A 26,232-nucleotide genomic window follows, 5' to 3' on the forward strand; every position below is an offset into this window, starting at 1 on the left:
GGGCCCCGCGAGGCCAAGTTTGCTGATGGGGGCACACCAGGTGAGCACAGCCCAAGATGTGGGGTCACCTTCCTACAGCACGTGGCAAGCTCTGAGCTTTTTAAGAAATAGGTTCATTTAAAAGAAATTATTAAATTCAGTTAATTATAATGAAGTAGTGATTTATATTTATACCAGCATTAAATTTATATCTGTATAAGGCGAACAATTAAATATTTGTTTGTTATAAGCATATATTTATTTTATATATACAAGCAATTAAATTTTTATATATATTAAAATGTTAAAATTTACATATAAATCTTTATGAATATATAAATAGTTAAATGGTTATGCTTTTCTATAGATGTTTATATTCAGTTTTGTGCATATATAAATTATAAATAATTAATTATTATTTATATATTTATATGTCTTTATTTTGTTGAATTATTATTGATTACTTAGATGTAATTGGACTATTTTTACAATTGTGTTATATTTGTTATATTATAGCTATCCTTTATTTAAATTTTATTGTGTGGCTTCATGGGCACTGCTTGGCCTCTGGGCACCTCTGCTGAGCAGGATTGGATAAGAATAAATTTTAATGTGCATGAATCATTTTAAAATTTAATTTTTTTCCCATTTCAATTTTTAATGGAAATTTTATATCACTATCCAAACCGCCCTGTGTTTATTGTTCTGCTTAAGTACTTGAAAAGTAAATAGAGCAGTTCTATGGTTTGCGGGTTTAAGGGCAGCCAAACCACTGGCAGAGCATGAGCCAACAGGGACATTGTTGGAGCTGGTGCTGGCTTAGGACTGGACTTTTGGGAGCTCCTTCTGTGGTGGCAAAGGGAATATTTCCCTCAGTGGGATTTCTCTCTCTGTATTCAATTCCAGTGTCCAGGGAGAGTGAGGGCGAGGAAGTGGGCAAACAGGTTTTGCTCACAGTGTGTAAATAAAGCAGAGCCCCAGAGTGTTTGCTCAGTACATGAGTTAATATCAAACAAAGTTCCCAATCTCATAATTCCACTGTTATCTTCTCTCTCTGTGGGTCATTTTAGCCCACTGCCTTTCAAGATGTTCATTTGGGGTTTTGTAAGAGAATTTAAGTTCCTGTTCAGGTAACATTTGGCAGCAATTCCACTTAAAAATAAACTATTTTAAGTTGATTTTGTTATCTAAAGCTGTGTCAAGAGAGGTTTAAATTAGGGAAAAGCTCTTCCCCCAGAGGGTGCTGGCACTGCTCAGGCTCCCCAGGGAATGGGCACAGCCCCGCGGCTGCCAGAGCTCCAGGAGAGCTTGGACAGCGCTGCCAGGGATGCCCAGGGTGGGATTGTTGGGGTGTCTGTGCAGGGCCAGGAGTTGGCCTCATGATCCTTCTGGGTCCCTTCCCACCTGGGAGATGCTGCTGGGAAATTAAAATATTTGCAGTGTTTTCTAATGCACAAAAGTTTACACCACATGTGTGAGTCATAGGATATACTTCTTCTGACTGCAACCTGTGTAGTATTGCTTATTCTTCTGGTTTACAAAGAAAAAGGGGAGAAACACAAGCCCAGGGACTTGTGGTGGTTGATGGTGACAGAGAATCTCCCCATAACAAAGTCACAGCCATACTGCAGGACAGCAACCATGAACAGAGTTTTCCTGGCAGCTCCTCCTAAATGATGGTTATGCAAGATCCTGGTTTGGTCTAGCGGAAGGTTACCCTGCCTGTGGCAGGATGTAGAACAAGATAAACTTTACGGTCCCTTCCAAGCCAAACCAGTGATTCAGTAAATTTGCTGTGGTATCAATCCTTCCCCAGTCCCCCGTGTCACAGTGATGCTTATATTGCTTTTCCTCTGCGCTCCAGATTTAGTCCCTGTTCCGCTTCCCATGTAATCCTTCCCACAAAGGCTGTTTGTCCCTCCAAACCCCAGCCCCATGTCTATTCCTGGTGTGGTTCTTGCTGTGCAGGTTATCTCCGGGAGGGATTCCTGGCGGTGCAGCACGCGGTGGACAGAGCTATCATGCAGTACCACGCCGGTGCCAGCTCTGCCAGCCTGCTGGAGAACATCACCGTGGTGGTGCAGCGCTTCCCCTTCCCAGCCTACGTCAATGACCTCTTCCTCCTGGCCATCCAGAACCAGCTGCCCCTGCTGCTCATGCTCAGCTTCACCTACACCTCGCTCAACATCGTCCGCGCCGTCGTCCACGAGAAGGAGAAGAAGCTGAAGGTGAGAGCTGGGATGTGCTCCCCTCCCTCTGCAGCTTTTCCCAATGGATGATGTCTTTAGATTAGGAACAAAATCCCTGCTGGGTGTAGAGCCAGTGAGCAGGAGGTGGGGATGGCAGCGGATTAGCGAGCCCCAGGGAAGAATGTTGCTAATCCTGCTGCCATGAGGAGGCTGGGCTCTCCTTGCCATGCAACCCGGGGTGCTGGACCACAGGGATGATGTTTCTCCAGGGCTGGGAGAGAGGGTGACATGTCTGGGTTCCAGAGCTTGTGGATTCAAGAGTTCAGCCTGTTTGAAGGAAGGTTTTGCCTTTTGCATGTAGAGACCCGTTGTGCGTGTGCTGTGGGGGCGGCTGGAGCGCGGCCACGTGCTTACAACACCAGGGCTTGGCTTCCCCCAGGCATGGGCTGTCCTGCCCTGTGCTGGGTGGCCCTGGTGGCACCACTGGCACCCTGCTCTGGGTTTGGGCGCAGCTCAGCTCTCTGGGAACTCCTCCAGTGGTGGCAGCCCTTGTCTGGGGAGGTGGGGGACACCACACCATGCTGGTGGCTGTGCAGGAGCACTCTGCTGGTACCTGGGGCTGCCACCTCCTCTTTGCTTGTGCCACGAGGGAAAGCCACCTGTGCCTTGCCCTGGCTGTGCCCGGGGAGTGTGGGTGCAGCTGTGGGTGACACTGTGACCTCCCACAGGAGTACATGCACATGATGGGCCTCAGCAACTGGTTGCACTGGAGTGCCTGGTTCCTCATGTTCTTCCTCTTCCTCCTGGTGTCCGTGTTCTTCGTCACCGTGCTCTTCTGTGTCAAGGTGAGCGTCTGTCCCCAGGCCACAAACTCTGTGCTGGCAAGGCACAGGGATGACAGGGCCACTCTGCCATGGGACTGTCCTGGTGTGCCAGGGCTCCTCCAAAGACTGCAGTTTGGGTTTCCCAGACTGAAATGAGCAGTGCTGCCCCACAGTTGCATTCATGGCAGGGGGCACAGCCCCAGAGGGAGGTGGGGATGGGAGCTCCAGGGACACTGCATGCAGAGCAGGACCACCCTGCTCCCACAGCCTCTGGAGCTCCTTGAGCTCTCCCCTCTGCATGTGCCCACACCAGGAGAAGCAGAAGGGGGCTCTCTGGGTGTTGGCCAGGGTATCCCCTGCCCCTTAGATCCTGCATCACACGAGGGCAATCTGTATTTCCTCCCTCTGGAGTGGTCTGGGAGTTTCTGGCTGTCCTCACCCACCTGAGTTTGTCTCCAGCACTTGGAGAACATCAGGCCTGTGCTGCTAAAGCCACAGCTGGCTCCAGCAGCTCTGGGCTTTACAAGATTTTCTTGGCAGGTGAGCGAACAGGGAGCAGTGCTCACCAACAGTGACCCCACCCTGGTGTTCACCTTCCTCGCCATCTTCTCCATCTCCTCCATCTCCTTCAACTTCATGGTGAGCACCTTCTTCTCACGAGGTGAGTCCCCCTGCACTGCCTCCTTTTGTTAGTGACACTTGGACTTGTGGAGGGGGCATTTCTTCCCATTTTTGACTGCATTTTCTGCACAGTGTGTGGAGAGGGATGTGGGTACTGTTGCTTCCCAAACCAGAGCAGGTCCAAGGGCTGGAGCCCCTTTACTCTGGAGCCAGGCTGGCAGAGCTGGGGGTGCTCACCTGGAGAGGAGAAGGCTCCAGGGACACCTCAGAGCCCCTGCCAGGGCCTAAAGGGGCTCCAGGAGAGCTGGAGAGGGACTGGGGACAAGGGATGGAGGGACAGCACACAGGGAATGGCTCCCACTGCCAGAGGGCAGGGATGGATGGGATCTTGGGAATTAGGAATTGTTCCCTGTGAGGGTGGGCAGGCCCTGGCACAGGGTGCCCAGAGCAGCTGTGGCTGCCCCATCCCTGGCACTGTTCAAGACCAGGTTGGAGGGGGTTTGGAGCAACCTGGGATAGTGGAAGGTGTCTCTTCCCATGGCAGGGGGTGGGACAAGGTGGTCTTTAATGCTCCTTCCAACCCAGACCATTCCCTGGTAGCATGACCAGCTCCTGTCTTAGGGCCTCATCTGGCTGGCTTGGCCCCAGATTCTGCTCTGGGATGGGCAGAGGCTTCTGCAGCTGCCCACCATAGGGCTGGGGTCGGGCTCAGGCTCCTGCCTTGCTGGGATGTGGGCATGTCCTTGTGCTGCCCCTACATACCCATGCTCTGTGCCCAAATCTGGAACGTCCCTGGGTGGGGAGCTGGTGGGCAGTGCTGGGTGGCATCACCCTGACGTTCTCCCTCCCGCTTTTCCCTGTGCTGGCAGCAAACGTTGCAGCCGCCGCTGGCGGCTTCCTCTACTTCTTCTCCTACATCCCCTACTTCTTCATCTCGCCCCGCTACGACCTGATGTCCCACAGCCAGAAGCTGGCATCCTGCCTCATCTCCAACGTGGCCATGGCCATGGGGGCGCAGCTCATCGGCATGTTTGAAGGGAAAGGTGAGCAGGGCCATCTGTTCCTGGGGAGAGCAGCATCCCCTTCCTGTCAGCCTCATTTGTGGTGGGGTGGCACTGGCTTGGTGGAGAGACATTGGACAGAAGAAGCAATTTCCTTCTTACTAGAGCTGATTGCTCCCATACCAGGACTCTGAACTTATACCTGTGCCCCTTGGCTGTGCAAAGTACCATCCTCACTTTAATTACCAGAGGAATTCTGTTCTAATGGATGGGAACCATTGCATTTCTTCCTTCACAATATATATCCTTAATTTCTTTAATTTAAAAGAATTAATTTCTTTAATTTAAAATTTCATTTAAATTTGTTGGTTCAATGCAGAGCCATGCATTTACTAGGCGTGGCTGTAGTGATTGGAGGGGTGATGCTGGAGAAGGGATCGTTTCTTCCCAGGCAGTGGCAGAGAATGCCATGGAAGGAGCGTGGTGGGGTGGGGAGCCTCGAGGGGTCAGTGCCTCTTTTCCCTCTGTCTGCAGAGGATCATAGAGCTGTGCAGGGGATCCTGGTTAGGGAGCAGTGAGCAGGCAGAGGGGCTGCTCTCTGCCAATCCCGGAGAAGATGGTCCTCCTGGGGATGCAGAGGGAGCAATGTCCCATGTGCCTTGCAGGGACTGGCATCCAGTGGAGGGACCTCATGAAGCCTGTCAGCGTGGATGACAACTTCACCTTGGCCCAGGTGCTGGGGATGCTGCTCCTGGACTCGGTGCTGTATGGTGTGGTGGCCTGGTACGTGGAGGCTGTGTTCCCTGGCGAGTACGGTGTGCCACAGCCCTGGTACTTCTTCCTCACGGTGAGCACTGCTTACACCCCTCCCTGGGCTGGAGGGGCGTCCCTTGGGGCAGTCACCACTTCTGTGCTGTGCAGTAGGCCAGCCAGATGGCCGAGGGTGGCACCATCTGGCCTCCAAAATCACAGGGCCTGCAGCATGTCCTCACTAAAGGCTGATGCAGCTGTAGATTTTTACTGTGGATGAAGGTCATCTTGGCTTTAGAGCTCTTTCCCAGCACTTCTGGCATGCAGGGTGTTCTTAAATGTCTCCAGGCCCAAGCCAAGGCATTGGAGAGAAACCCCAGGTGGGAGGAACCAGGTCATCCAGCTATTTGACACCCCTGAGCACTGCCTTGCAGGCAGGCATGGGTGACCTGTGTGTCACTGCCAGCTGCCACGTGCCGGGGGTGGGTGTCACCCATGAGCTGAGCCACCCTCGCTCTGCCAAGCCAAACACTTGGCATCACCCTCAGCAGCTGCAGCTGCAGTGAGCACTGCAGCTACATGGCTGCAGGGAGAATGTGTTCTGTTTGGATACTGGAGATGGAGCCTTTGTTATTTGATAGAGAGGTTTTTCCTTCTCTCTTCCAAATTCCTCATCCTAGAGTGGTTTCACTCCAGCATCTCACTCCCTCTTGCAGTCAGAGTGGGGAAACAGAGATGCAGCCATTGACAAAAGCTGATTTTGCATCCAGGAGTTATTGAATTGTTATTCCCACCAGGATTTAAGGTCCCAAACACTTAGTTTCATTCCTAGAGAGCCACGTCAAAAAAAAGGGGCTGTGACTACAGCAGCTGGACCCCAGGCTGTATTTAGTGTTTTTCAGGTGTTTTGGAGGGGGTGGTCATCCATGGGCTCTCCTGGGCAGGATGATTCTGCCTGAGTGATTTTACTTCTCAGTGGAATTTTTTCATGGAGATGAAGATGGGGAAGAGCTGCTGTGTAAGCACAGGCAGTCCTGCTGTAAGGGAGAGATGGGGGAGGGCAGGAGGAGCTGTTCCATCGTGTCAGCCCTGCCTGCTGAAGATGTTGTGGTTGGTAATTCCCAGGCCAAGGAGAGCGGTCTGGGAGATCCTTGGGAGATGTCTGTGGGAGGAGGAGGGTGGCCAAGGCTGGGATGAAGAGATGGGCTCTGCCTGTGCCTGATTTCTGTCTCTCCCTTCCTCTATCAGCCCTCGTACTGGTGTGGGCGGCCCAGGACTGTTGTGGGGAAAGAGAAAGAGGAGGAGGAGGACCCCGAGAAAGCCCTGAAGAGTCAGTACATTGAGGAGGAACCAGCTGACCTCGTGTCAGGCATCAAAATAAAGCACCTGTCCAAGGTACTGACTGCCCAGCAGGGCACAAACACACCATAATGTTGGTTTTGTAAAATCTGTTGTCTGCACGCAGCTTCTGTATGCTTGTGCTGCCCTGGGGCTGGGTATGGCTCTTCCCCAGAGCTGGCTGCATTTTGTGGTGGGATGAAGTGCTGCGTACTTAGAGGTGCAGTGACATCTGTATTTAACTTGTTGACATCCGAATTTAACCTGAATTAGACCTGTTGTCTCCTGGTAACACCCCGTGAGCATCCCAGGCTTTGCCTGCTCGGTGGAGCTGAGGCACTTGCCTGAAGCACAGCTCCAACTCATGGACTTGATCTTCACAGGTCTTCAAAGTGGGAAACAAGACAAAAGAGGCAGTGAAGGACTTGACAGTGAACATGTACGAGGGGCAGATCACTGTCCTGTTGGGACACAATGGTGCTGGGAAGACCACCACTCTGTCCATGCTCACAGGTAGGAGTCTCCTGCTGCAGGAACTGATGGCTTTACCCTTGAACAAGAGCCAGACCCTATCTCTGAGGGTGGGGAGAGGTTTTTGAGCTCCTTGGAGCACCTTCAGTTTCCTGAGCCATTGGCTAGGAGTGCCAGGGTAGTGAGAGGGGCATGGAAGGAGCATGGGGGTCCCTGCTCAGCCCTCCACAAGAGTGGGATCAGCCAGTGGGTGAAATGGCAGCCAGGTTTTGTGCTGGAGAGCTGTGAGAAGAGACTGGACCTGCTGCAGGATCGCTCTCTGTAGGCTTTGCCATGGTAACACAGATAAGGTGGGACTGGTGTTTGTCATTCTTGGTCTGCTGGGCTCCAGGGTACCTATTTTGGCACAAAGGACACAATGACCTTTGATGGTCCTCTCTGTTCTCTATTGCTCTGAGCTGCTCCTGGCAGCTCAGGGGGCTCACGGGACCTTCCTGGAACTCTGCCCTGGCCCTGCCTGGCTCTCTGCACGGCTCAGAACCGTGTTTGACCTGCCTGTTCCTCTCCTTTCTGCACTGGTGGTCAGTTCCCACCTGTGGGTGCCCTGCAGCCCGTCCTGCAGCAGGAGGAAGCTGTTGTCCCCCAGCCTGAGCACGAGACAGACCTGGTCTGGTTTTTGGCAGAAAGCTGGTGGGGTGGGGGGATGCTCGTCAGGACCCTCCACATTTCCACTGTCTCTTTGGCACTGGGGTCACCCTGAGCTCCGCGCACACAGGTCTGCACTCCCCGACGGGCGGGCAGGCCTACATCAACGGCTACGAGATCTCCCAGGACATGGTCCTGATCCGCCGCAGCCTGGGGCTGTGCCCCCAGCACGACGTCCTCTTCGACAACATGACAGTGGAAGAGCACCTGCACTTCTATGCAGGGGTGAGCCTGGCACTGAGCAGGGGGACAGCCCTTGGGGAGGCACTGGAGGGCTCCTGGGGGTGGGGAAGTGTGGTGAGATATATCAAGTGGGTCCAAAAATGGTCAGAGGGTGTAACACCTCTGCTCTGGAGCTAGGCTGGGAGAGCTGGAGGTGTTCACCTGGAGAAGAGAAGGCTCCAGGGTGTCTTTGGAGCCTCTCACCGTGACTACAGGGGCTACAGGAGAGGGATTTTGGACAAGGGCCTGGGATGACAAGACAATGGGGAATGGTTTCACACTGAGAGAGGGCAGGGTTAAATGGGATATACAGAAGAAATTCTTCCCTGTGAGGGTGATGAGGCCCTGGCACAGGTTACCCACAGAAGCTGTGGCTGGCCCTGGATCCCTGCATGTGTCCAAGGCCAGGTTGAATGGGGCTTGGAGCAGCCTGGGACAGTGGAAGGTATCCCTGCCCAAGGCAGGGCAGTTGGCCTAAATGATCTTAAAGGACTCTTCCAACCCCAACTATTCCATGATTCCATGATAAGCAGAACAGCCCTTGCATCCTCTTCCCACCTCATCTGCAGGCTGGTGGAGGAGTGGAGGGTCTCAGACAGCACAACTCCATGGAACCCCCCCTGCCAGCTGTGCCAGCTCCTGCAGGCGTGGGCAGGAGTGCAGCTCTGCTTCCCCACTTTCCTGTCTGAGTGTGGAGCAGGGAGTGTGGTGGGGTTTGGCAGCCCTGCAGGTGGGCTCATCTCTCCCTTCCCCTGTCTGGCAGCTGAAGGGATACCCAGCCTCCAAGTGTCCTGAGGAGATCAGCCACATCCTGAGGATCCTTGGCTTGGAGGACAAGCGCCGCTCCCTGAGCAAGGCTCTCTCCGGGGGCATGAAGCGCAAGCTGTCCATCGGCATCGCCCTCATCGGGGACTCCAAGGCAGGTGCCTTTGCTGGGCCCCCCTCGCACCTGGGGCCAGTGCAGCTCCTTGGGGGGGCTCTGAGGCTGTTCCTCATCTGCAGGGACAGCGGGGAGTGGGCAGGAGCACCCCCACTCTGAGGGTTGTGCCCTGAGGCTCTGCTGTCTGGTAGCTGCTCCCCAAGATCATTGCTGTGAGGCTGAGATTTCTCCTGGGCCCTGAGGTTGTCCCCTCCTGTGCTGCTGGGCCTCCCCCAGCCCTTTCTGACCTGCTCCCATCTCCTGGGTGCAGGTGGTGATGCTGGATGAGCCAACGTCAGGGATGGACCCAGCCTCCCGCAGAGCCACGTGGGATCTTCTGCAGCAGCAGAGGAGCAACAGAACCATCCTGCTGACCACTCACTTCATGGACGAGGCAGACCTGCTGGGGGACCGCATAGCCATCATGGCCAAGGGCGAGCTGCAGTGCTGCGGCTCCTCGCTCTTCCTCAAGCGCAAATATGGTATGGGAGCAGAGCAGGCTGTGCTCCGTGTCCTCTCCTGGCCAGGGAGGAGCAGGAGGGGTACAGAGAGCAGGGAGGGGATCCATTGTTCCTTGCCTGATGGCTGGTGCTCCCCATCCTGCTATTCAGCCTCTCCTGGAGCCCATCCCCACATTTGCTCTTGCATCGTGTCCGTGTCCGGTACAGAGCAGTGCCTGTGCATCCCTCTCTGTTCCAGCCCCCTGCCCAGGCTGGGCTGGGCTGGGATTGACCCTCCCTCCCTTCTCCCACGGCTCCCCCCAGGGGCTGGATATCACATGGTGATGGTGAAGGAGCCCTACTGCAACCTGGGAGAGATCTCCCGCCTCATCTGCCAGTACGTGCCCAATGCCACCATGGAGAGCAACGCCGGGGCAGAGCTGTCCTTCATCCTGCCCAAGGAGAGCACCCACAGGTAATGGCATTGTCCTCTGCTGCCCCTCCCTGGGGGGTCCCTTGTCTTCACACAGGCTTGTCTCACAGGCTTGCTGGAAAGGGGAGCTGCTCCCTGCATCAGCACTGGTCATGGAAAATGGGATTCAGTTCCTCCTGTAGTGCTGAGGGTGGCACACACAAGGCAGGATGTTCTGGCTCTGAAATGAGATCTATAGACCCAGGAGATCAGGGGAACTGATTGTCTCCTTCTGCTCTGTTCTCGTGAGACCCCTCCTGCAGTGCTCCCTCCCAGTCTGGAGGCACCAGCAGGAGGATGTGGAGCTCCTGGAACAAGTCCAGGGAGGCCACAGAGATGCTCCAAGGGCTGGAGCCTCTCTGTTTTGGAGCCAGGCTGGCAGAGCTGGGGGTGCTCACCTGGAGAGGAGAAGGCTCCAGGGACACCTCAGAGCCCCTGCCAGGGCCTGAAGGGGCTCCAGGAGAGCTGGAGAGGGACTGGGGACAAGGGATGGAGGGACAGGACCCAGGGAATGGCTCCCACTGCCAGAGGGCAGGGATGGATGGGATATTGGGAATTAGGAATTGTTCCCGTGAGGGTGGGCAGGCCCTGGCACAGGGTGCCCAGAGCAGCTGTGGCTGCCCCTGCATCCCTGGCAGTGTCCAAAGCCAAACTGGATGGGGTTTGGAGCACCCTGGGATAGTGGAAGGTATCCTTGCCCATAGCAGGGCGTGGAATGAGATGGTCAGTAAGGTCCATTCCAAACTCAAACCCTTTTGTGTTTCCATGATTCTGTGATAGCTGAGGCAAGAAAAGCCAGTGGAGCCCAAAGTCTGCCCTGGGGGACAGGGGCATGCTCAATGCCACAGGTCACCCTGGGGCTGGATGCAAGACTCCAGCCAGCTGCAGGACTGATGCCCAGGGGGTCTTTACCCCTGAGTGCCCCCTCCCACAAGTGTCAGTGTCTGACATCTCCCTTCTCTGCTCAGGTTTGAGGCCCTGTTCACGGAGCTGGAGCAGAGGCGGGAGGAGCTGGGCATCGCCAGCTACGGCGCCTCGGTCACCACCATGGAGGAGGTGTTCCTCAGGTAGGTGCAGGGATGACCAGTGCCCGTGTGCTTTGGTGATGGCCAGCACAGCCCTCCAGGGCACTCGTTGGCTTTGGCTTCCCCAGCTCAGAACAGCTCTATCCTGCCTGGATCTGTTTCATTACCTGCTTTCCCTCCTGGCACAGGGTTGGGAAGCTTGTGGACTCCAGCATGGATATCCAGGCCATCCAGCTGCCTGCTCTGCAGTACCAGCACGAGAGACGCTCCAACGACTGGGCAATGGATGACTCCAGCAGCCTGAGTGGCATGACGGACATGACAGATGACAGCGGGGCGCTCATTACTGAGGACTGCTCCAGCATCAAGCTCAACACCGGGGTGAGTGCTGGGGAGTCAGTGCAGCAGGAACGGGAGAGGATGTGTGAAGGGAGGGGCTTGAAGTAGGGTTACCAGGTGGAGCCTTCCCCACAGTTGCTCTTGTTGCATGTGGTTTGGAACCACAATCAAATTGAAAGTTCAAGTTGGAATCTGCATCATTAGGACAAATGATTTTTGGGGTTGGTAGGGTTACTCTTCATATTTATCTTGGGATCCGAGTTGTTCTTCAAGGTGATCTAATGTGGTTTTCCACCTGCCGTTGTTCCATCATTGAGGTTTTCCAGAAGGAAGATGAGAAAATCCATCTTCCTTCCCTCGCTAGGCTCATGTTCCAGTTCCCTGGCAGCCCTTCATGCCCCGCTGCCTCAGCGCCTGTGATCAATGTCCCTTGTATTCTCAAGGGCACGTCTCAAAGGCAGAGGGGGAGGAGGCTGTTGCTGGGTTTGAAAAGCACAGAAGGTGTTGGCAGGGGCTGGGCGGGGCACTCGCAGGTGCTCACCCGGTTGCTGTGGCCGACACCTACCCTGCAGTAATCCTGTTTGGGAACCTCAGCTGCTGGGAGGTGGAGGAAGGTAAAGGTCATGGCTAAAGCTGCTTTTAACACCTGAGACCTCAAAGTGACTGTGACTCGTTCAGAAGCCATGGAGCTGGATGAGCTGGAGCTGGGCGGCTGCCCTGCTAATCCCTTTATAGGCTTAGCTGGAGAGCAGATTCTGCTGCAGGCTGGCAGGTGCATAAAAGATCGCGGTGGTTTGGGGTCATCTTCCACATCAGCTGCATGGGGTGACGTGTCCACAGCTGGCAGGGCTCACCATGACCCGGCCTCTCCCCTCGCAGTTCTACCTGTGCTGCCAGCAGTTCTACGCCATGTTCATGAAGCGGGCCATGTACAGCTGGCGCAACTGGAAGATGGTGGCGGCGCAGTTCCTCGTGCCTCTGATCTTCACTGCCTTTGCCCTCATCGTGGCCAAGACCTTCCCGGGCCCGCGGGACTCGTCCCAGCTGCGGCTGACGCTGGAGCCCTACGGCCAGACCATCGTGCCTTTCTCGGTGTCGGGCGCTGCGGGGCTGCCGCAGAGGCTGGCGGAGCAGTACACGGAGCTGCTGGATGCCCAGCATCAGTCGCCACTGGAGGTGCTGGGTGAGGGCTCAGGGAGCGCCCCTGGAGCAGGTGGTGCCTGGTGGGGTGTCCAGGGGCCACTGGTGTGGGTGGTTTAGGTCCCAGCTGTGCCGTATCTGATGCTTTTCTTTCCTGTGTGGGAGTGCCGCGTCATTGGCAGGACCTCTCCTCATCTGAGCAGAGCTGTCTTCTCCACAACCCCATGTTTGTGGCCACTGGAACAGGCTTCCCAGAGAATGATCATGGCCCCAGTGCTCCCAGAGCTCAAGGAGCTTTGGATAACGCTCTTGGGCACATGGTGGCATTGTTGGGATGTTCTGTGCAGGGCCAGAAGTTGGACTCAATGATCCTTGTGGGTCCTTTCCAACTCAGGAGATTCTATGGAGCTGTGTTTCTGTGATGAGGACTAGGGTGGGCCACCAGGGCTGAGTCTGCTTGGGATCTTTTCCAGTTGGCCTCAGTTAGCAGTGGTGTGATGGAGCCTGCCCATAACAGCGGTGGTGTTTGGCAGGTGGGCTGGAGGAGTACCTCATCTCCCGAGCCTCCGAGGAAGGAGGAGCCTTCAACGAGCACTACATTGCAGCCGCCTCCTTCGAGGCCGCAGGGAACCGCACGCTGGTCACGGCGCTCTTCAACAACCAGGCCTACCACTCCCCGGCCACCGCCCTCATGCTGGCTGACAGCGCCATCCTCAGGGTGCTGGCAGGCCCCAACGCCTCCATCATCGTCACCAACTACCCCCAGCCCCGCAACATCACCGAGAAGGCCAAGGACCAGCTCATGGAGTACGTGTGGTGATGGCACAGGGCTCGCTTTCCTGCTAGGGCTCCCATGGATGCAGGTTGGCTTGGTTGTGCTGGAGTCAGTGAAGAAACCAGGCTGGAGCTTCTCAGACCCAAATGCAGCTGTGATTGCACTTAGGAAGTCAGAGTGGCAAAGCTGTGGAGATGACTTCCCTGCTGAGCCTGGCAGCCACGTCACCCCATGCACATCTCAGAGTTGGCTGTTCCCATCAAGATAATGGCTGGGGTTATTTTTCCTGGGTGCTCATAGTAGTGGAGGCCATGTGGCCATGCTCTTCACAAAACCCCACATCCAGGGCCTCTGAACCTCACCTAGACAGAGGGGCCATGTCTGGGACCTCACCAAGGCAGCAAGGAGCTTGTGGTGTGCAGGGTGGGCTGTGCCTGGGGGATGATTGTCTCCCTTGAGTGTTTCTTCAGCATGTTGGCCAAGTGTAGCCTCTTCAAGAAGCCCAGTGTGGGTGTGCTGGCCACAGCTTTCTCAAGAGTGGCAACAGAGGGGCAGGTGCTGATCTCTGCTCTCTGTGACCAGAGACAGGACCCAAAGGAATGGCTGAAGCTGTATCAGGGGGGGGGTAGGCTGGAAATCAAGAAAAGGTTCTTCCCCCAGAGGGTGTTGGGGCACTGACCAGGCTCCCCAGGGAATGGTCATGGTCTTAAGGCTGCCAGAACTCCAGGAGCATTTGGACAACACTTTCAGGGGTGCACAGGGTGGGATTGTTGGGTTGTCTGTGCAGGGCCTGGAGCTGGGCTGGATGATCCCTGTGGGTCCCATCTAACTGACACTATTCTATGATTCTATGCTGTCCCTGTGTAGCCTCAGCATTGGTTTGCTGAGGTGTCCCTGCCCTAACGTGTCCCCCTGTCCCCACAGAGGCCAGACTGGCTTTGCCATTGCCATCAACCTGCTGTATGGGATGGCCTCTCTCGCCAGCACCTTTGCGCTGCTGCTGGTCAGCGAACGCGCCATCAAGGCCAAGCACGTCCAGTTCGTCAGTGGCGTGTACGTGGTCAACTTCTGGCTTTCTGCCCTGCTCTGGGACATCATCAACTTCCTCATCCCTTGTGCTCTGATGTTGGTGAGTCACCCCTGGCAGCCCAATGCCCTCCCCATTAGTGGGAGTGCTGGGCGCTGCTCCTCTGGGATGTGCGTGGGTGCAGGGAGAAGGACAAGACCACTGGCAATGTCTCTGTAGAAAGGACCTGCTAGAAAGCTGTCCCTTGGTCCTGCTGGGAGCTGGACCATAGCCAACCAGCTGGGGCAGTGTCCTCTGGCAGTGTCCTCTGTCCTCCCTCTTTGCTGTTGGGACTAGAAAATGTTAAATCCATAGGATCTTGGAGAGGAATTCCTCAGATCTGCCCTTCTGCATCCCAGTCTGCAGAAAGGGCCTCCCCATGGCTCCCCAGCAGCCATGGGCTGCTGGTAGGACCCATCCATGAGGAGCTGTCTGGGTCAGTGCAGTGCTGATGTTACCCTGGGCCACTGGGATAAGGAGACATTGCCTGAGGTCAAGCCAAATGTACCTTCTCCCCACATTGCTGTGCCCCAGGTGATATTCCAAGCCTTCAACGTGCAAGCCTTCACCCAAGACAGCCACCTCGTTGACGTGATGCTGATCTTCCTCCTTTATGGCTGGGCCATCATCCCCCTCATGTACCTCCTCAGCTTCTTCTTCTCGGTGGCAGCCACGGCCTACACCCGTCTGACCATCTTCAACATCCTCTCCGGCACCGCCACCTTCCTCGCCGTCACCATCATGAGCATCCCAGGTGGGTCACTGCCCTCTGTACCTGCCCAGCCATCACCAACAAGGTCCAGCCCCCAGGGGGGCTCTCTGACCCCAGGGCTGGTCCCACAATAGCCATCAAACACTACAACAGTCCATTCTCACTCATTAAATGCGACAAAATATGTTTGCTTTCCCTCTAAGCTTCGGGTTTTTCAGGTATCAGGGTTTTTTCTCCCAAACCAGCAGTCTCTAATTCATTGATCCACCTGTTCTCTTTCAGAGCTGGGCTTGGTGGACCTCTCCAAAACCCTGGATAAAGTTTTTCTCATCTTACCCAATTACTGCTTGGGCCAGTGCATCAGTGACTTCTACCAGAACTACGAGTTCATTCAGTTCTGCACCTCCTCTGTTGAAGCCATCTTCATCTGCAAGGCCTTCAGTGAGTCTCTACATCCTCACCTGGCCAGCCCCCACAGCATCACTGGGGGGTTGTGTGGGGTGGATGGTGGAACTGGGCAGTGTCATGGGGCCTCTGCCTGGGCAGTAGCTGCAGGTACCATTTTAGAGCAAAAACTGGGCAGCATATTAGGACATACATAGGAGAAAATTCCTTAACTGGATCACCTTACTCATGATTTGGAGGAAAAATGTGTGCTAGGGAAAGTTTCAGAGATGAGTAATGAAATCCCAATCCCAAGATTGGTGTCCTCTGCCTGCCTCCCTGGGTTTCTTCTGCCAGATCCCCTCCAGACCCAAATCCTCCTGTGGGAAGCATTGGAAAGAGCTGTGGGCAGGGAGCCAGTGTGGGATGAAGATAAGCCTGGCAAAGCTTTGGGCTCTGGAGTTTATCTGCCCCTCCCCAAAGTGTGGATTGGTCCTGGAGTTGATTTTGTTCCATCTTTCCTCAGATATCAGTTATCAGATGAACTACTTTTCCTGGGAGACCCCTGGGATTGGGCGGTACCTGACCTCCTTGGCCATCCAGGGTTTCTCCTTCCTCTTCCTCCTCTTCCTCATTGAGACAAACCTTCTCTGGAGGCTGAGAACTCTGGTCTGTGGCATCTGCAGGCGGCGGAAATGGGTGAGTGAAGCACGTGGGAGGGAGCTGCGCCCTCCGAGCCCAGCCCAGGAGTCCCTGTGAGCTGGAGACAGGCCCTCATCACCTAAATCATCTTCCCAGGGAGCATCCCTGGAGCTTGGAGGAGCCAGTGCTGTTAAGTGTATGGATTGGCCAAGGGAGTGAGGCATCTCCAGAGGCAGCTGATGGAAGGGATGGATCCTGCCAGGGTGGGGGACACTGGAGGAGCCCATTCATCCTCCAGCAGCCAGGTGACACAGAGTGTGTTTTCCCCCTGTGTTCAGGTGGCGCTGCTGAACAGGGTGTCTATGCTGCCAGAGGACAGGGACGTGGCAGATGAGAGGAAGAAGGTTTTGGAGTCACCACCAGAACTGCTGTCGTCTCTCAGCAGCCCTCTGGTCATCAAGGAGCTGACCAAGGTGAGGCAAGGTGGCCTGAGCATCCTGCTGCCATCTGAGCCGTGTCCTCTCGGGGTGGCAGAGCCACCGCCCGCCTTGCCGTGCCATCGGGCAGTGACACGTGGCACGTGTGTGGCTCCTCCAGGTCTACGACAGCCGGGAGTCTCTGCTGGCAGTGGACAGGATCTCCTTGGCTGTCAGCAAAGGGGAATGCTTTGGTCTCCTTGGCTTCAACGGAGCGGGCAAAACCACCACCTTCAAGATGCTGACAGGTGACGAGAGCATCACATCGGGGGACGCCTTTGTGGATGGCCACAGCATTCTGGCCAACATCAAGAAGGTACCCAAGGCTGCGGGGGTGAGGGTGGTGTTGCAGACCATCCTGTGTTTGCCTGGGCTGAGCCACCTTGCAGATGCCTCCAAGAGGACATGGTTGCAGTTCCAGAGGCAAGGACAATAAATATCCCAGGGACATTGTGTCCTTGGCTGGCTCAGCTCTCCATTATCTGGCCATGTGGAAGCAGTTTCCTCTCCACTGGGATTACAGATGTGATACAAATGGAGACCAAACCTGCTGAGGGTAGCAAACCCTTCATCAAAGGATTTTACCTCCACAGCTGGAAATGTGGAAAATATTGGAGGATCGTCTCTAAAATGAGTGTATCAAACCTTTCCAGACCTCTGCTAGGGGTCTCCTTGCTGGGAATTGCCCACTTCCTTTGGAAGAGCAAGAGATGAGCAGGGGTTAGGCTTTTGGTCTAGTCCTTCCTCTACCACTGCCCCAGATTTCACAGAATATTCTGATTTGGAAGGGATCCACAAGGACCATCAAGTCCAAGTCCTAAGTGAATCGGGATCCCAGACAAGGTCAGACATGAAGAACATTCCTTGAGAGGATGCCCCAAATTGCTTCCTTCCCTGAAACTGCCTTCTCTCATGCTCTTGTCCCTGGAAGTGAGCAGGACATTGGGGAGGTACCAGCCCTCCAGCACTTTCCTTCTGAGAGCCTGCGCACCCCAAAATGGTCCCTCACAGTGAGGAACCATCTTGGCAGAGGCATTGTGAGCCCACCCAGCTGCTGTCCAGAGACACATCTGTCCATCCCTGTCAGCCCAGCTGCTCCAGGGGGCATTTCCCTCTCATTCCCCCCATGGTTTCAGAGCTGCGGCTCAGTTCCCATCACTGAGCAAAACCTCAGGGAGGAGCAGCAAGGCCCGTGGGTGCCCAGACACCCCTGGCTCGGAGCCCTGCCCGTGGGCTGATTGCCGTGTGCTGCTCTGGGCTGCAGGTGCAGCAGCGGATCGGGTACTGCCCGCAGTTTGACGCCCTGCTGGAGCACATGACGGGCCGCGAGACGCTGAGCATGTACGCGCGGCTGCGCGGCATCCCCGAGCGCTACATCGGCAGCTGCGTGGAGAACATGCTGCGGGGGCTGCTCCTGGAGCCGCACGCCGACAAGCTCATCAGGACCTACAGGTGAGAGCAGGCCTGGGCAAACCGCGGTCCCTCCTCTGGCCTGGTGTTCCCTGTGCTCCTACTGGGGCTCTGTCCCCATTCCTGTCTCCCATTTTCAGCTGAAGGTTGAACTTGGTGATCTCGCAGGTTGTTTCCAGCCTTAATGGTTCTGTGATTCCTCTGCAGCGGTGGGAACAAGCGGAAGCTGAGTGCTGGCATTGCCCTCATTGGTGGCCCCCCTGTGATCTTCCTGGACGAGCCCTCCACTGGCATGGACCCCGTGGCCCGGCGCTTGCTCTGGGATGCAGTGACACGGACACGGGAGTGTGGCAAATCCATCATCTTCACCTCCCACAGGTGACACCTGGCTGGGCAGGGCTTGGCATAAGAGATCAGGGAGAGTGGTGGGATCCAAGGGATAGGACACACTTCCAGGGCCTGGTGGGTGGGCATACACTGCCTGCAGCCAGTGGCTGGCTCTACCCAAATCTCCTTCCTCAAAGAGTCCAGAGAGAAGGGAACACAGCTCCAGCCACTTCCCAGAAGCTTCTGCTCGTGTCTTGGTGCTTACGTGCCCAGAGAAGCTGTGGCTGGCCCATCTCTGGGGGCATGCTGGACTGGGCTTTGAGCAGCCTGTTCTAGTGGAAGGTGTCCCTGCCCATGGCAAGGGGTGGAACGAGATGAGCTTTAAGGTTCCTTCCAGCCCAAACCATCCTGGGATTCTCTGAATGAGTCCTCTCCTTCCTGCAGCATGGAGGAGTGCGAGGCACTGTGCACACGACTGGCCATCATGGTGAATGGGCAGTTCAAGTGCCTGGGCAGCCCCCAGCACCTCAAAAGCAAGTTTGGTAGTGGATACACCTTGCTGGCCAAAACCCGGAGCGAGGAGGAGGGTGAGCTGCAGGCCTTCAAGGCCTTCGTGGAGAAGACTTTCCCAGGTACCGCGAGCTGCTGGAGTGGTTGCCCCTGGAGCAGGGGCAGGGTGCTGGGTGTGAACTGCAGCACCTTCCCTAACACAGCCTCTCCCTGCTCGATTCCCCAGGCAGTGTCCTGAAGCATGAGCACCAGGGCATGGTGCATTACCACTTGACCAACAAGAACCTCAGCTGGGCACAGGTAAGGGGGCACTGGGAACCCTTCTCCTGGCCCTTCCCGTGTTCCTGGTGCTTTGCTTTTGGTGGTGCATTCTCCCTACGCTGTGTTACGCTGTGGAAACCTGGCACGGGTGGGCACAACTTCCCCGTGCTGACAGCTCCCTGCTCCTGCCCCTCAGCCCCAGGAACCCCCTGGCAGTGCTTCAGTGTGGTCCCACTGGGGCTGTGGGCAGTGGCTCTCCCCAGCCACTGATCCTGAGGGGTCCTAGCCCAGGGACACTGATAAAACCCCACAGTACAGATACAGTATGTAACCCTCTGCATACAGTATACAGAGTTAGCTATAGAGTATACCTAGTATAGCTCTCTGTATATACTGTCTACATGTGCATTATCTATATGTGAATACATGTGAATACATAGAGAGATATTCATAGTATATAGATAGTTTTCATATGCAGTATCTAAGTGTGTATATATATATATCTGTATATTACATGCACTGGAGGTAGTGTATATCATATTCTGTATATTGTATTTATACAATATATAATATGTACTCAATAGGGTATATGGTATAGGTAATACTCTATGAGATTATATACTCTGGAGTATATACTCTTTATATCAAGTATGTAGTACAGTCTATAGAGTATATATAGAGACAGTACATAGTATACAGAGTATATTAAAACTATGTCTAGGATCATATAAAAACTAGAGACTGAGTTTATCAATATGTATATCATATGTAGCTCAATATAAAAATGATGTGTATGCTAGATACAGATAGTTATGTATAGTGCATATAGTATCCTAAGTGTTATTTCTATGTTATATAAATATTTTATATATATAATGTGTTAGCAGAAGCCTTGGGCAGGGATTCAAACCAAGATATGTGTGTGTATATATATATATAAATACATATATACACATATATATATGTATGTATTTGTATATATGTATGCATTTATCACATATAATTGTGTAAAACAATCATATCCATAGCGTATGTTTTTAAATGGTGTCAGATACTCCTGGCTTCCCCCCACTCTCCTGCCAGGGAAGGTGTCATTTTCCTGGGTCTCCCTGGAGAAAAAAGCTTTCTCTGCTTTCTCTGCCACAGCCAGGAGGTTCCCTGTCACAGCCTGGGGCTCCCCCTGTGGTCCCAGGAGTCCCCCCCACACCGAGTCACGCTGCCTCCTGTCCCTGCCCTCCCTTGCAGGTCTTTGGGGCCCTGGAGAAAGCCAAAGAGAAGTATCGCTTGGAGGACTACTCGGTGAGCCAGATCTCCCTGGAGCAGGTCTTCATGAGCTTCACTCGCTTCCAGCACTACACAGAGGACAGAGGGAAGTGAGCCCCTGGTCCCTGTCACGGACTGGCCCTCAGCCTATACATAGTATATATAGAGACAGTAATTTATATATCGGCGTGTCTTAAATACTGTATCAATGTAAACCTTCCCAGCGAGGGGTGAGGGGATGGCAGCGCTCCCGGCTGCCAGTGCTCCGGGCGTGCGTGGGTGTGCGTGTGTGTGCGCATGTGACACTGCCACTCTCCAGCCTTCTTCATCCATACAGCAAAAACATCCGCCCAAAAAACCAGGAGAGCCTGGATGGGTGGAGAGGGGCGTTGGACTTGGGATGGCAGAGGAGGATCCCCTGTGCTCCCTTCCTCCCTGCCGGTGGCTCACACCCAGCGGGACGCGCCCCGCGCTCCTCACCCGCATGTCCCTGTGTTGTTTGGTGGTTGCTCGTGGTTTAGCAGGAGGCTGTCACATAGCTCAGATCCAAACCGTCCTTGGGGCAGCAAGATGTGCTGGGATCGCCCCTGGGAGTACTTTGTGTCCAGCCAGGGGGGGACAGCTCAGCTCCTGTCTGGCACCTGCCTGGCATGGGAAAGAGGAGGCTCTGTCTCCTTTAAGCGCTAGGGAAAGCTGTCTCCTCCTGCCTGCTTGCCAAGCCTGGCTCGAGGAGCTGGCTCTGGCCCCAGCTGTGCAGGGGGAGCTGTGGTGCCAGGAGCTGGCACTGGGTGAGAGGTAGCAATGGAGCAATGCCCAGAGCTCGGCCTCAGAACAGCACGTGATGGGCACGGCTGGGAGCCAGAGCTGGAGGCAGTGAGGGGTGCCCAGGGACACTGCAGGGATGGGTGAGAGGTGCCACAAGGTCCCTGGGGACGCTGTGGGTTGAGGGAGAGGTGCTGCAGGGTCTTGGCGGTGCTCTGTAGGACGGGTATGAAGTGTCACAGGGTGCCCAGGGAAGCTGCTGGCCTCTGTGTTGTGCCCATGCAGGGGTTCTGCCAGCAGCACCGCCCCACACTGTGCTGTGCAGCCACAGGACCAGTTTGAAGCCAGCGATGCCCTCGCTGTGCCCATGTCCTGCTGAGCTCACCTCTTTACACCCCACACAGCTCCAACCTGACCATATCTGTCCTGCATCCTCCTCCTCATCCTCTCTGCCCCTGACCAGGCTGTGCCAGCAGCAGGCAGGGAGCAAAGGCCCTGTCCTGCCCCTGCCTGGCTCCAGGATGCTGCTGGGCACCAGCATTGCCCAGCCCTGCCTGGGCCCAGTTGGAGGAGGCAACTCCTTTTTGGAGTTTCCCAGTGACTGGGTTGGGGGTTTTTTTGTTTGTTTGTTGGAAATCTGTGTTGATTCTTGTCTGTCCTTAACTAGTCCCTGTGTCACCTGGGGCAGCCCCTTGGGAGCTGCCCCATGATCAATGCAGAGCTATTTGCACTATAGTACTACACACAATTGCACATAATTAATATTTATGGCAAGGGGGGCCGATTCCCTCCCAGTGATTGCATTGTCAGGGGTTGGGTTATATTTTTGGGTTGGGTTTTCATTTTTTTCCTTGTGACTGACTCATTTATTCTTGTTCCATTTCTTTCCTTTGCCTAATGTTGTTGTTCAGAACAATGGTGCATCATGTTACTAAGAATTTCCCTGGATCTTAAAGATGTGTGCTTTTATTAGTCAGCAGCCAGCAGGTGAATGGCCTGCTTAGACATCTTGGAGTCCTTCGGAGTTGCTGGCAGGGAGGGATTGCACCCTGGGAGCATCCTGGTGGGCAGCAGAGCCAGCCACTGCCAGGACACCATGCAGGGGGGAATCCCAGCAGCAGGGACTTTCCCAGGGAGGGAAGAGAAAGGGGGGATGCTTTTTGCTGGGAGGGTGGGCTGGCAGGGCCCTGAGCACAGCAGTAACTGTCCATGTCCTGTTGGCTCTGGTGCCCCCTGCAAGGCTTGGTGCTGGGTGGGGACACGGAGGCAGCTTAACCCCACCCTGCCCATGATGCCATGGCAGAGCTGGGGGGAGAGTCCAGGGCAGGGATGACATCCCCTGGCCCCAGCTCTCCATCACTCTGGGGCCACCCTGGCCTAAATGAAGGTGTTATGGAAGCAGCATTGCCCTGTGCCAGGGGCTGTAACACCCTGCCTGGCAGCGAGGCAGGCACTGTGGGCTGTGCATGGTGCTGCTCCCGATTTCAGTCACAGCCACAGTGCCAGGTGTGCCAGCCTGGGGCTGGGAGCAGGACCAGGAGTGCTCCATGGGCAGGTGCCAGGGGCACAGCTGCTGCTGGCACTGCTCTGGCCTCCCAGGTGGGAGAAGCAACACAGCTCCTGGCCAGCTTCTACTCCCCCCTGGCTGCAGTGTGGTTGTTGTTCCCATCATAGGAATAATAAAGATGATTTTTTTTCCAGTGGGTGTTTGCTGGCCTCCTTTCGATTCAGACTCTATTCAGCCTGTGCTGGCCTCCTGCTCTCTGCTTGGGGAGAAGGACATGGGGGTAGAGGGGTGTCCTACAAACCAGAACTAGAAGAGCTCAGTCTGGCTCGAAAAGCCCATCAGCTGAGGAGTTTTTTTGTAGAAGCAGAAGTTGGGGTCCCCATTCTTGTTACTTCAGGTAGCCACAACTATCCTCTCTCAGCTCTCCCAAACGACCACAGGTGAGGAGGAGACCTCGAGCCTTTTGGCTTCCATGGCAGTGGGCAGCTGGCTCTGGCGCTCCCATTGCTGCAGCTTTGCCCACCTACATGCTGCAGCCCAGCTCTGGAGCACAGCCAGGGCGCTCAGCCCCCCTTGCAGATTCCCATATGCCCCTCCCAATCCCAAACATCACCTAAGACAGCACCAGCCCCTGGCTGAGCCCCAGGAGATGAGGCAGCACTGGGGCAAGGATGCAGCTGCAAGGAAGAGGAGCTCCAAGCCCTTGAATCCACAGGAGCCAGGTTCCCACTGAGGCACGAGTCAGCTGGGAGCATCCCCTCTCCAGGGGCCACGATGCTGCAGCCCCTGCTTCCCCTGTTCCCCATGGCACAAGCGCGGCTCCACGGGCAGTTTCAGCGCTTTATTGTCTGGCGGTGCTGCTGCAGCACCCCCTGGCCTCCCGTGGCTGCAGGGGGAGCCGCTCCCTCGCCCCCAGCGTGGCACCGCAGTGTCCCTGGAGCTGGAGGCTGCAGGAGCTGCAGCAGGCCGAGAACTGGCACTTAAGGAATCCTGGCTGGGGCTGCACGCTGCTCCTGTGCTGGGCACGGGGAGGGCGCGGGGCCGGGCATGGCTGTGGTCCGGTGCTCTGGGCTGGCTCACTCCACCTCGGGCGTCTTAAAAACGCTTCAAAAACGCCACCGATGCTGGGCTGTCACCAGGTGCTCGCAGCTTCGTTTCTCTTATAAAGAAACCAAACACAACCTTTTCTTCCCTTTTATGAGCTGTTCTCGATTTTGGCCAGAAATTGCTGTGCCCACCAATCCTCCAGGTCGATGGGAACGAAGTCTGAGAAAGACAGGAGGGAGAGAGGGGAACAGCTGGAGCAGGAGCAGAGCTCTGGGTGCTCCTTTCCAAACCCCAGAAAAAATAACCATGGAATCACAGAATATCCTCAGCTGGTAGGGATCCACAGGGATCATCCAGCCCAGCTCCTGGCCCTGCACAGACCCCCCAGCAATCCCACCCTGGGCATCCCTGGCAGCGCTGTCCAAGCTCTCCTGGAGCTCTGGCAGCCTCGGGGCTGTGCCCGTTCCCTGGGGAGCCTGGGCAGTGCCCAGCACCCTCGGAGGGAAGAACCTTTCCCTGATCTCCAATCTAATGACACCCCCAGGTCTCCTCCACCCCTGTGCCATGTCCCCAAAAGGCCAGACTGGAGCTACAGGGACATTCTCTTCCTTGGGGAGCTCTCGGCCGCTGTGAGAGCCCAAAGGCTGCTGACTCCAGGTGCCACCAGACAAGTGTTGTCTCCAAGCCCAATTGGTCCTGCTGGCCCCAGGAGAAGCAGGTTCCCACAGGCAGCTCCTCTCTCTCCAGCATGATGCCGAACCCCTTGGTGGCAGGAGAGAGCCTGAATCCCAGAGGAGTCAGCAACACAGTGGAACATCCAAGGGATGCAGTGGAACATCCCCACCCCAGTGCCTGGGGACAGCTGTGCCCCCAGCACCCCCAGAGTGACCTCAGCACCAGCAGGACAGACCCAGCCAGCCCCTCTGGCACATCCAGCACTGGGATCCTCCTCCTCCTTCCACTACAGCTCTGTTCAGGTGCAGGCTGAGCCCACAGCCACTCCCTGCACCCCGAGCCTGATGCACCCCAAAGGGCCACAACCACTCCCACGTACTTTTGAGTCCGGGGTTGGGGGTTTTCTCCACGTACTGCACGGGGCCGCAGGCGCTCTCCCCGCTCCGGCTGCTGTCCAGCTGCTGCTCTACCTGCTGCCAGGCTGGGGGGGGAACGAGGCTGGGTGGGTTTGGGACCGGCTCCCAGCGCGGGGGCTGCGGGACAGGAGCAGGAGGCGGAGCAAAGGAGGGCGAGTGCCCAGGTTGGGGACTCCGTGCCTGCCACCGATGTCCCCAGCACGGTGTAGGTGCTGGGAGGGGCTCCATCTGCTCCAGCTCCCCTGGCTGCTGCCCCAGGGACCCTCTGCCCTCACCTTCATAGACAAAGCGGACGTTCTCCTCGTGGGCCAGGGTGTAACATTCTTCAGGGGCTGAGATCTGCTGCAGCAGCAGGGGGGGCCTCTTGCCATTCACTCTGTTGAAGACGAGTTTCTGTGCTGGGCTGTGGAGGGAGGGAAGCAAGGGGGAGGTGAGGGCACAGGCAGCTCTGCCCACCCCAGCAAGAACTGGGGCGGTTCAGGTGTCCTGGGCTGCCCCACAGCGCACACACTCACCCACAGCTGCAGCCACCCAGCCCTGTCCCCAAGGACTGGGATGGAAAGGGACCCAGCCCCCAGGGACAGGGGATTCTGACACAGGAGGGGTGCAAGGGGACCTCCCTGGGGAAAAGCACCAGCTGCCCATCTCCTACCCATCCTCCAGTCCAGCACCAAGTGCAGTCCCTAAGATAAAGAATCTGCCACCAAAATTGCAGGAATATCAGGAAATGGAAGTGAAATCCAGTCAGGTACTGGACAGGGGATGCGCCATCCTCTGCAGATCAAACACCCAGGTTCACAGGAACAGCTCTGGCCCCAGCATGGGGCACACAAAATGCCCCAGGACTGGGATTTCACACTCTGAAAAGTGGGAGCAGGTCAGGCTTCCTCAGAGCTGGGATCCCCTCTGGTGAGGGGCACTTCAACCACTCCCTGCCCGGATGCAGCAACACTCACCAGAGCTAAAGGCAAGACTTGAGATGAGACCTGGGAGCACGTTCAAGGCAAACTCCAGTATTTTGGCTTTTCTGCCCAGCTCTAGGGCAGGACACGTTTGCAACAGCCACGTTCCTCATGGGGCAAAGTCTAAGGGGCCCTAGGAGTGGGTTTGGAGGGCAGGAGAGGCTGGGAGGAGGCAGCTCCTGCAGATCTGCAGGCAGGGGCTGGGGAGGGCAGTCACTCTCAAGCCCCCATAGCCAGGGGCACTGGGCAGGCAGGAGGGCAGCGTGGCAGAAGCCACCCCAGGGAATTCCAGGGATCCTGGGAAGGAGAGGAACTGGGGGGTAGTGGGGGGCAGCTCATTTCTTGGAGCTGGAGAGGACGTGCAGAACCAGTGGGGTCCCACTACCCTGCCTGGGTGTGCTGTGACTCCAGGCCTCCAGTCGGGAAAGGGTCTCCGTAGGGATCCCATCAGCACCTCCCAGCCACCGGAATACCCCACAGCACCCTGCCAACAGCTCCGGGTACTGCTGCGGGACACTGGAATTCACCAGGAAGCGTCGCCCCGGCTTTGGGGGCAGAGGGGAACGCCGGCTCCGCGTGGGCTCCGCGGCCCCCGAGGCTGC

At 55.9% G+C, this 26,232-nt stretch overlaps 2 protein-coding genes across 2 annotated transcripts in view; one reads left to right on the forward strand and one right to left on the reverse strand.

Moving 5' to 3' along the window:
* Positions 1–22,723, forward strand: part of ABCA3 (ATP binding cassette subfamily A member 3) — a 26,829-nt gene extending 4,106 nt beyond the window's left edge. The window contains 27 exon segments of the mRNA XM_031060446.1: positions 1–40; positions 1,948–2,207; positions 2,897–3,013; positions 3,533–3,653; positions 4,483–4,656; positions 5,280–5,461; positions 6,613–6,759; positions 7,086–7,215; positions 7,949–8,103; positions 8,864–9,019; positions 9,291–9,501; positions 9,784–9,934; positions 10,900–10,998; positions 11,145–11,337; positions 12,175–12,478; positions 12,969–13,242; positions 14,135–14,339; positions 14,811–15,030; positions 15,271–15,429; positions 15,899–16,071; positions 16,353–16,487; positions 16,612–16,806; positions 17,755–17,942; positions 18,108–18,278; positions 18,672–18,859; positions 18,964–19,037; positions 20,244–22,723. The exon segment at positions 1–40 is cut by the window's left edge and continues 111 nt beyond it. Coding sequence (XP_030916306.1) covers positions 1–40; positions 1,948–2,207; positions 2,897–3,013; positions 3,533–3,653; positions 4,483–4,656; positions 5,280–5,461; positions 6,613–6,759; positions 7,086–7,215; positions 7,949–8,103; positions 8,864–9,019; positions 9,291–9,501; positions 9,784–9,934; positions 10,900–10,998; positions 11,145–11,337; positions 12,175–12,478; positions 12,969–13,242; positions 14,135–14,339; positions 14,811–15,030; positions 15,271–15,429; positions 15,899–16,071; positions 16,353–16,487; positions 16,612–16,806; positions 17,755–17,942; positions 18,108–18,278; positions 18,672–18,859; positions 18,964–19,037; positions 20,244–20,375 — 4,554 coding nt within the window. The 3' untranslated portion in view covers positions 20,376–22,723.
* A 627-nt stretch (positions 22,724–23,350) lies between these two features.
* Positions 23,351–26,232, reverse strand: part of MCRIP2 (MAPK regulated corepressor interacting protein 2) — a 4,745-nt gene continuing 1,863 nt past the window's right edge. Inside the window, 5 exon segments of the mRNA XM_031060426.1 lie at positions 23,351–23,796; positions 24,632–24,733; positions 24,944–25,129; positions 25,132–25,218; positions 26,085–26,228. Of these exon segments, the coding sequence (XP_030916286.1) occupies positions 23,726–23,796; positions 24,632–24,733; positions 24,944–25,129; positions 25,132–25,218; positions 26,085–26,228 (590 nt within the window). The 3' untranslated portion in view covers positions 23,351–23,725.

Source organism: Geospiza fortis, unplaced genomic scaffold (genome assembly GCF_000277835.1).
Source record: "Geospiza fortis unplaced genomic scaffold, GeoFor_1.0 scaffold114, whole genome shotgun sequence".
In the NCBI taxonomy this organism is placed as follows: Eukaryota; Metazoa; Chordata; class Aves; order Passeriformes; family Thraupidae; genus Geospiza; species Geospiza fortis.